A 10,730-nucleotide genomic window follows, 5' to 3' on the forward strand; every position below is an offset into this window, starting at 1 on the left:
GCTGAGCCTGCGCTTCCGGGTCCTGTGCTCTGCAACGGGAGAGGCCACAACACTGAGAGGCCCGCGAAAAAAAAAAAAAAAAAAAAAAAAAAAGAGTAGGGACACACATAGGTAAATTTAACTAATCACATCAAGGTCAATAATGAAGAAGTGGATGAGGAAGAGAAGGAAGAGGATAACATTGGCCAGAAACTCTCCATAGATGTGGCAGAAAGCCCCACATCTTCATTGGTAAAACAAGTATCTACTGAAAAACTACTAAACATGTCCGATGATTTTCTAGGTACTGAGTGGAGAGGGTGGTAGGAGAAGTTATATAAACAAAGTCTGGCTCTGCTCCTCTCTTCAAGCTGTTCTCCATCTAGAAATGCTAAAGAGAGGTACACAATGTAGAGAAATACTGCACCATTTTAGATTAGAGCTAATTGGATACAAATACAATTCCCAAATTTCAGCCAGTACTGGCCAAGTTGCTTTCAAATAGAGATTTAACAGCCCAGGTGTTCCTTATTGATAGAACTCACAATTCCCACAAATACTGACAGTCAGTAGGCCGTAACACTGAGATGTTTAACAAGATGTTGAATGGGCTGGTAGCCCCTCATTTCTCTTTCCTCCTCTCTCTCCCTCTCCAGCTAAGCATGTACTCAGGGCTTAAAGAGCACTTGAGAAGTTCTTAGAAAATAGAATGAATGGTGTATGGCAAGATCATTGCATGAAATAAGCTGACTGATTAAGGACCGATTTCATTTGCCACATTTGTTTTTATCAAGACACTCTGAGAAAGCAAAAATGGCAGAGCTCTACACAGCACCTGAGGGTAGAGAACAGATTTTTTTTTTTCTCATCCAAAGAAAAGCTGCCTGTTACCTTTTAGGAGTGACTGGTTTACTGACTGCTAATGTTTTAACAATGAGGTTAAATCAGGCCCGTGGTCTTTATTACAGGGAAGATATATGCCCCTTGTGCATTCCAGTGGTTTGGCAATCTTAACCTCAGCAGACATAACGTTGCCATATGTTGTGTTGCCAAACAGCAAGGTAAGTGTTTAAAAGGCTGTGAATAAGCCTCATTGCCTTGAAATGATACAATCTAATATTAAATTGTAACTCAGTGACTGAATCTGCCAGCCTAGCCTTGTACAGAATACGAAAGTCAAAAGAAGGAGCCACTTTATTTTGATATTTCACAGGGAAGGGATTATTCTTCATCTCACCATTGAAACAGAGCATGTAAAAGTGAATCTAGATCACAGGAAACAGAAACCACAACTTATCAGGACATTTTCATTAACAGCACACGTATGTGTGTGCCGTTTGGAACAGGCATCAAAGTACCAGCCTGATTTCACTCAAATCAGCAGAGCTACGTTGTATTGTGGGCAACTGGCAGATGGGAAGTGAGCATCCAGAAATTCTCAAATGTGGGAAATCAGACTGTACCCTTTCTGCTTCATTTGGAGCATTCCAGGAAAGCAGTTTTTACCTTAACCCTCAGCACTTGCTCCACTTTTCTTTTTTAATCAATCATCATTAACATAGACTTTCAGTTCTCTCCACACTTTACGCTTGTCAATCAAGTTTCAGACACCCATCACTCAGAGATCCCAGGTGGCTGATAGCCTTGGTTTTCCTGATCAGGATGCCACCTCATGTGTGTCCTGAGTGAAGGAGATGCTCTGCACCCATGTTTCAGTCTAGCGTTGCTGGAGAAGGTGGAGGGTTCCACTAGGTAGGTTGACCAACTATTCTGGTTTTACGTGGGACTGAGGGGTTCTCAGGACCAGTACTTTCAAGTGCTAAAAGCAGGTCAGTCCAGGTTAAACCAAGATGGCTGACACTGTATCGCCAGGACATCTTTGCTCCAGAATAATCTTGTTTAACTGAAATATGAAAGAGAGTCCTTAGTGGGGAAAAGAAGCCATAAAAGAGTGGCAGGAAGTTGAATTTCTGGACTGATTGCTTATCTATGAGATCTAATTTTTTATATCACAATCTGACAAAATCCCTTTTTTCAGATTTCAACTTTATCGCATCTTTACTAGAAGAGTACAAGTGGGGGGTGGGGGTGGTCCTGCCTGATTGTCCTAGTAAATGTCATTGCTGAAAATGAGTCCTCATTCTCATCAGTCTTCCTGTATATAGACTACATGCACCCTGGGAAAGGAAACCCATATCAAATGACTACATTATGGCCTATTCATTCAAGTGAATAGAACTGAAGATTAAGTTTGAAAGGAGCCCTTCAAACCTGTTTACCTATCTGAAGGCCTAAATTTTTTTCAGGTTGGATCCATTTGCCTTGTTTTGTGACCAATATCAAAATTAAACAACAAAAAAAGATGAAAAAACAAAGTCAAAGCCCAACTTTTAGCTGAATCATTACAGAAATGAGGAAAATTTAATTCTTCCTCCTACGGGTCTAACTCTGAAAAGAAATAATCATGAGCTACCCTCTAATCAAAATAAGTGGGGCAAAAAAGAGCAATATCCATGGATTCCAGAACATTCAGTACTGTTTCTTTCAGCGTCTGCACCACTTCAAAATATATATAAAAAGAAAAACTTTTCATCTTATTATTCGGTTTTTGAGTCAATACATTACCAAGCATAAAGATATTTGGAAGCACTATTCAAATTTTTATTTTTCATTTAGAGATTTATATGTTGTAGCCATTATAATCAAAATAAAATCCACTGCTCTAAAGGCAAAAAAAAAAAAAAAAACCCAAACAAATAAACAAGCACACACACACACACACACACACACACACACACACACACACACACTGCAAATTTTCATCATTAGTGAGGCTGTAAAATGGAATTAATTAGGAAATTATTTTTCTAATATTTTTCTATTAATGAAAATTCCTTCCTTACACATAAGTAGTGGATCAACTTGAACCAAATTTTGTTTTGGAAAATCTCATAATGTTACATTAATTGTTGAGATTCTTCTCTTGTTTTCCAAGCTAATTTAGGCCAAAAGTCAATCAAGACTATGAGGAAATAAACATACATGTTTTTACATTTTTTCCTTTTTCTTAAAAATATACGTTGTTTTTACAAATATTAGTTTTTGTTTGTTTGTTTGTTTGTTTTTGTTTTTGCGGTACACGGGCCTCTCACTGTTGCGTCCTCTCCCCTTGCGGAGCACAGGCTCCGGACGCGCAGGCTCAGCAGCGGCCATGGCTCACGGGCCCAGCCGCTCCGCGGCACGTGGGATCTTCCCGGACCGGGGCACGAACCCGCGTCCCCTGCATCGGCAGGCGGACTCTCAACCACTGCGCCACCAGGGAAGCCCCAATAAGGAATATTTTTGACAGGGCAGTCAAAAAAGACCTCTCGGAGAAGATGATATTAGTAACTAAAATCTGAAGGATAAGGAAGAATTTACCATGTGAAAACCTAGCAGGGAGTATTCCTGAAGGAGGGAACAGCAAAAATCCTGGGATCAAGAAAGAGGTTGGCTTATGTGAGGAGCAAAAGAAGACCAGTGTGGTCTGAATAAGATGCTTGTGTGAATGTGGTACCAATGAGATGGGAAAGTCAAGAGCCCAATGTTATAAGCTGCAGTAAGAAGTCTGAATTTTATAAAATGGGAGGTCACTGCAATATTTTAAGTAGGAGAGTGATGTGGTATTATTTATGTTTCAAAAAGATCACTCTATTTGCTATGGGAGAAGGCCAAGCATGCATGCAGGAAGGCCACTTAGGGGACTATTATAACATTCCAGGAAAGAGAGTTTGATGACTTGGTCTAGGGTGGCAGCACTGGAGATGGAAAGAATTGGGCACATTCTAGATATATTTTACTGGTACAACACACAGGATCTGCTGACTGATTGAATGTGAGGAGTAGAAGAAGAGATGGAGAAGAAAGAGGAGGAGAAGGAAAAATCCACTTACCTGCCACTGCAACTTTTGCTGTCCGACTAATAATTGACCCAGAATCTCCTAAAGATGCCTCACATTGGTAGAGTCCCTCATCTGGCTTATGGTGCCTGGAGTGAAGTATGTTTTGTATCAACAGAGAGCCATTTGGAAGTTGCTGCTTCCTTTCGTCCATCCCCAAGGCAAGGTGGATGCCATCTTTCTTCCACTTGATAACTGGAGCTCCTCTGTCAGACTCTGCAGAGCAGTTCAAGAGCACATTTCCTCCCCGCATCGTGACGGCATCAGAAGGTTCCGACAGGAAGCGCAGTGATGTGAAAGACTTAATCTGGAAACCTGGAACATGAAAGTACAGGGAAATATGTTCACTTATTCAAATAGATCTCAGGAGTCAATGCCTTGCCTTTTCTTCACAAAACTTTTTCAAAACACCTGGGGGCTTTGAATAATGTCCAAGGCTAAATGAAACTTAAAATCAAGGATGTTGTGTTAAAGAAGTGAAAAAGTGTCCAATTGAGGTAACCACAATTAATGAAACTATTGGTCCCAAAAGTAATAATATAAAGAAATTAAGAATTTATAGAAATCTCGGCATGGCCACCATCACATATCAATCAACACTTGAAAATTTAGACAGAATAGACTAATATTTTCCAAAGTAGCCATGGTGGGACTTCCCTGATGGCACAGTGGGTAAGAAGCCGGCCGCCAATGCAGGGGACACGGATTCAAGCTCTGGTCCGGGAAGATCCCACATGCCGCGGAGCAACAAAGCCTGTGTGCCACAACTACTGAACCTGTGCTCTAGAGCCCATGAGACACATACTGAGCCCACATGCCACAACTGCTGAAGCCCGTGCGCCTAGAGCCTGTGCTACACAAGAAGAGAACCACCACGATGAGAAGGCTATGGACCACAACAAACAGTAGCTCCCAATTGCCGCAACTAGAGAAAGCCCGCACACAGCAACAAAGACCCAACACAGCCAAAAATAAATAAACATATATTTTAAATAAATAAATAAAATAAAGTAGCCATGGTTAGTAGTGGGGTAGCTAAGATTTAGAGTGCTATTTCTATCTCTGCATTTTGAGTTTAGTATCCAATAAATTTAAAAAGAAATCCACTCACAGACAGTATTTCATTAACAACAATAACAAAAACCAGTTCCAAACTGGGTGGGACAAGTTATTTAGAACAAAGTTCAGGCGTGTTTTAAATAGGTAAGAGATGCCACTTGCAGAAGCAAGTCAATAAAGCTACCACCTAAAGTCACAAACCCCTGATGTGTCTCAATTTCCATCCAAATGTTGCTCACGAGCCAGGAAGTCTAGGTGAATATTATAGTTGGATTTTTTTTCATAAACATCTATGAACATAAGAAATCAGCAGAAAGAATAGAAGGTTGTTTAAGAATCTGGAGGAGGTAAAACACCTACAATTAGTTTAAGTACATTCTTTTCAGGGCTGGCAGCACAGCATTTGGCAGAATATGTGGTGGTTGAATCAAAGACTTTGATGAGGTCTCAGGAGGTCATGGGGCTCACCCTTGGCTCAGACAGGTGCATACCTAAATCATTCAAGTTCAATTACTTTAAATTTAATTTTCAATGATTTCTGGGCCTAGGGATTCTACAATATCCCTTGCTTTCAATATTGAATCATTCTTAGAGTCTTAACTGAATTTTCTTGCTTCCATTTAATCCCATTTTTCTCCTGAATCACTGTGTGTAACAGTGCAGAGGAGAGGAACACATTTAATTTCTTTAAAAATACTCCCTCCCCTAAGTTATGTTTAGCTTCAATCTTCCAGGATTAACAATCTCAACTTCATTAGCTTCCTTAATTTTTCTGTGATGGGAACAATTTTTGTTATACTTGGTGAAAATGTTCCAGTTTTCTATTATTTTAAAGGCAGGCATCTAAATTGCTTATAATCAGTACTCTTATAATAAAGTATTGACCCATACTAGCACCAATGGACAGACTTATTTCTAGCTTTGTATACTCCACTTTCAAGATAAAGCTGAACAGCTTCTCACTGTTTCTCCATGGTGTTATCTGCCATGTTCCCACAAACCCAATTTTTCTAAACCTTATATTCAAAATAAGTCTGTTACTTTATTGTTTTTGTTGAAATCTGCCCATCATTGGGCAAACTGTCATACACTCATTTCATCCAACTAGGTCATTTACCCAAAGAAAGCAGCTGAAAGTTTGCTCAAATTATTATAAATTGTAAAGTAACAGTGAGCATCGTGTCTACCGTAAATTATAATGGTAAAAATCCCAAAAGATACAGCCTCACCCTCTCATTGTCCAATAAGGCCCTCCTCCCCTCAGATTGTTTTGGTGTAGCCAGCCTAATTATTACTGCCCACTCCTCTAGTGGAAAGTACATCACGTCAGAAGTCTGGATAGTTAGCCCTTGGTCCTGGCTTTACTATTTAAAGATCTGTGACTCAAACAAGCCTTTTAAATCTTCAGAAGCTCAGCTCCTTCTATGAAATGAGGGTGTTGAACTTGATGATCTTTAAATTCAATATCCAGTTTGGGAACTTTCAGAATTAGGATGGGTTGAAGACATCCATCAAATGAACGCTGCTCTAAGCTTACTGAGCTGCTAACAGTGAACAGCTAGCTAGAGATACACCAAGGATGAGAAAGTAGAAAGAAGTTCTAATGTCCTTAAATGTCAAGATATTTCACTAGAGTAATACCTGCAATTTCCATACAAGTAGCATTAATAAGGCAGAAATAAATTCAGAATTCAAGACCAGGCAACTATATTAAAAAGCATTGATTGCTTTTTTGTTCTGCCTGGGGCCTATATTTTAAACAACACCCTCATGTTGAACACCTTATTTATGTCACAGAACACATAGTACATTTCACACAGCTGTTTATGACAGCATGTTAATGAGCATATGTGCCCATTATCACAAATAAATAATCCACTTAATCTGAAACAAGGAAGTTATGACAGTTTTCAGCACTGTGAGTACATAATTTGGGAAAGTTAAATAAAGATTAACATTTCTTCAATACAATTACCCTCGCAGTTTGCTGGCAATTTGAGCTTTTGTGCTCCTTTTCACAATTATATTTTGAACATATGACTCTGGAATAAAGGTGTCTCGCTGCTTGAAGTAACTTGCATTAGTTACTTCACTTTTAGAAAAGATGGGCATGGACCCAAGCAAATATAATCTGTTGAGAAACAAGAGGTGTGTCTCCAATGGTCCTGGTTTCAAAGTTTTAGCTCATGGTAGGTGCAAGCTGCCTCCTGGAGAGTACACACAGGCCTAAGAAATGTCTCACTGATAATTACACTGACTTCAATCTAGGCTACCCTCTCCCTCTTCTCTTAGAGTACTAGTTCCCCTTGGAGGGATGGGCCTACCAGTGTATCGTATCTTATAAAATAATTATATCAAATTGTTTCAACTAAAATTCAATGTGAAATCAACTACACTGATTTAATGTAGGAGCAGAGAAAGAAAGATGATAAAACTAAAGAAAGCAAAGAAGTACAAATAACATTTGCAACTTGTAGCTCAAAAAATTGTGGCTGGAATTTGGGCAGAGTTCCATGAGGATACAGATCGCCTAGGAAATGGGTGAAAGATGTAATCAGAAAGCAACAGAAGAATGCTTTGGAAGAGTCAAAATGAAACTACCTACTTTACAATTTTACAGAGGATTTTACATTAGAATAACAATGGTGAGAATTTCATCCAGAAGAAAGCCAACAGGAGAAGTTTTCACTTTGTTTTGGTTTGGTTTTATCTTTAAGATGCCCAGGGAGGGCTTCCCTTGTGGCGCAGTGGTTGAGAGTCCTCCTGCTGATGCAGGGGACGCGGGTTCGTGCCCCGGTCCGGGAAGATCCCACGTGCCGCGGAGCGGCTGGGCCCGTGAGCCATGGCCGCTGAGCCTGCGCGTCCGGAGCCTGTGCTCCGCAGCGGGAGAGGCCGCAACAGTGAGAGGCCTGCGTACCGCAAAAAAAAAAAATAAGATGCCCAGGGTCATTCTGTTGAACCCTCAAATAGTAACATTTCCCAGTCTTGTTTCATAGAAGAAGCAATCCTTTTGGCCTGCCATAAAATCACATAAGGTAATTATATTTAGAGAAATGTACTTGAGAATACCAAAGTCCCATCCAGTAAGAAATTTGTATGAGTGAGTCTGATACCAGAGTTCATGATAAGAATAAGTGAGTCTCAGCCCTCTCCCTCTCCAAATTTTGTCTTGGGAAGATTCCTAAATCTTCTTTGTCTAGGATTCAGGCAAAGAGCCATATATGCATTTAACTAACTGGTATTGTTTCTTATCCGGGTTGGTCCAAGAAAAATAGAGCATCATATTTTCCTTAGACATTATTCTTTCTCTTCTTCTTCTGAAAGATGGTAGTTCATAAGCAGATACGAACACAGCAAAACCTTTAATGTTCTCCTAATGAAAAGACAGAGGAAGGCCTACTCTTAAGAGGTGACCCAAAGGAGAAATATTAACATCTATTTGCTTTAGTTTTGTCAAACATAAATAAGCATAGGAGAAACACTCCTAGGGATATTCCAGATTTATATTAATTGAGCACCTAGAGATAGAGAAGATCCTCAATGTGTTTTAGAAACTCACCAAAATGATCAAGCAAATAGTAAAAATGTTTCTATAAGGTTAAGTCCCTTTGTGCTTGCTCTCCTTATCATATTCTTGTTAATTTCAAAGACCAGTCACAGAGGCAGACTTAGAATGGATTTTTAAGGTATGACATTTCATCTACAATATTAAACACTGTTATAAGTGTGAAAAATAATTCCCTGTGAAGTCAGAAACTCCTTTCCAAGTCCAATGTTTTAGAGCTTCTGCTTAAAGCAATAAAAGCTAAAAATGAAATTTATGAAAAGTAGCATGAATGTAAAAAGAAGCTCCTAGAAGATTTTAAGATTAGAAAATGTCATACAAATCCCCATAGAACTTACTATGCATAATTTTGTCTCTTTCAAATGATGAAAACTTTTACTTTGGGACGCTTGGAGAGTCTGTGGATCCCCAAATTCATGTAATCAACCCAGAAAGTTCTGCCATTATTATCTTTTCTTAGAAATATATTCTACTGCATCTGTTTCTCTTGTGTTAAGATAAAGAAAGAGACCTCCATTGAAAGAAATTAAAACTATTCTATGGGTGATGGAATATGATCCATTTTCAATTAATCAAACATCACTTACATGTGCAGCTGCCACTCTGGAATCAGCCCTAGCAAAAGCTTATAATGTCTGTGAGGCTATGTGATGGAGGAGGGGATTTAAAAAACAAGACAAAAACCCATGAATTAACAGGTCCCCTAATTAATGTGAACATTACTTGGTTTAGGATATCAGATTATAAATCTGACACAGTGGTTCTTAAACTAAGGTCCCCAGACCTGGAAAAGCAACACCACCTGTGAACCTGTTACAAATGCACAATCTCAATCTACACCCCAGACACACGCAATTGGTCAGCAACAACGGGGCAGAGTCCCACAATGTGTGCTTTAATTAGCCTTCCAGGAAATTCTCACATTCACTAACGCTTGAGAACTGCTTCCCCAAAACTTCCAGTTGGGGAAGTTTGGGGATCCCTACAGTTTGGGGATCCTTGTGTTTTTTGAACTATCTTGTTATAATGTTCCATATTTGGTGCATTTGTGCAATATGGTCAATTCTAAGTAGAAAGATGAAGTTACCAGGATGATCCAGGAATGCGAATAACTGAATACCATTTCAACACTTTTTTTTTTTTTTGCAGTACGCGGGGCTCTCACTGTTGCAGCCTCTCCCGTTGCGGAGGACAGGCTCCGGACGCACAGGCTCAGCGGCCATGGCTCACGGGCCCAGCGGCCATGGCTCACGGGCCCAGCCGCTCCACGGCATGTGGGATCTGGCAGGCGGACTCTCAACCATTGCGCCACCAGGGAAGCCCAACACATATTTTATTAATATTTGTTGTATAGTTCTCTTTGAGAGGCTGAAAAAAAAGTAGGGAAAAGGCTAAGAAACAGGGCTATTGGTGACAACACCTCATCTTTCCTTTGTTACCAGCACTCCGGACACCAAATGGCCATACTGGATTAAGGAAAAAAAAAAAAAAAAATTCTATAGTCAATTGAACATTTAGAATGTTCTTTGGAATATTCTTGGTTGTTCACACAAGGAGCTGTCAAAAGATTTCTTTTAATCAGCTGCAATAGCTATAATCCTCTTGCAAAAGAAGTTTTGGAAGATATAGTATTCTTTATCAGATTACATTTCTTTCATTACCTTGTAGCTCCACAATATAATTACAGCATTTAAAAATACTGGAACTCTAAACACTTGCCTGGGTGACCTGCCCCTCAGACCAGTTTAGTCTCCAGATGGGCAAAACCATATTAGCACTCATTCTGCTAGAGCCTTGGAGGTATACTTTTTATGCTTCATATTAATGCAAAACATTAACTTCAGCCAGCCCAGCGTGAGAAAGTGTATCTAACCAAAGCCAGAACCAATGACAACAGCAGTTTCTGTGAAGTGTCAGCGCTTTTTTCCGACTATGACAAGAGACATGGTAAAAATACTTGTCAGAAGATGTGGTCATATCTTTAAAGGATTGTGTGCATTCCAGCCCTTCAGAGAGACTATGTTCAAGCCATTCGACTTCAAGTTTTTATTACTAACAAATGGAAATCAGAAATGAATGAGGTTTTATGGCATTTATTCCTGAATTTCAATAAGGCAAAGACCTAACAGGAAGAAACACGAGTGCATTTTACTATGGGAATTTATTAAGTATTATTAAAATGTAGGGAA

General features: G+C 39.5%; 1 protein-coding gene across 1 annotated transcript in view; it reads right to left on the reverse strand.

The window, feature by feature from the left end:
* DCC (DCC netrin 1 receptor) overlaps positions 1 to 10,730 on the reverse strand; it is a 1,189,680-nt gene that overhangs the window by 772,394 nt on the left and 406,556 nt on the right. Inside the window, 1 exon segment of the mRNA XM_007471661.1 lies at positions 3,912 to 4,232. Within this exon segment, the coding sequence (XP_007471723.1) occupies positions 3,912 to 4,232 (321 nt within the window).

Source organism: Lipotes vexillifer, unplaced genomic scaffold, assembly GCF_000442215.2.
Source record: "Lipotes vexillifer unplaced genomic scaffold, Lipotes_vexillifer_v1.1 scaffold195, whole genome shotgun sequence".
Lineage (NCBI taxonomy): Eukaryota > Metazoa > Chordata > Mammalia > Artiodactyla > Lipotidae > Lipotes > Lipotes vexillifer.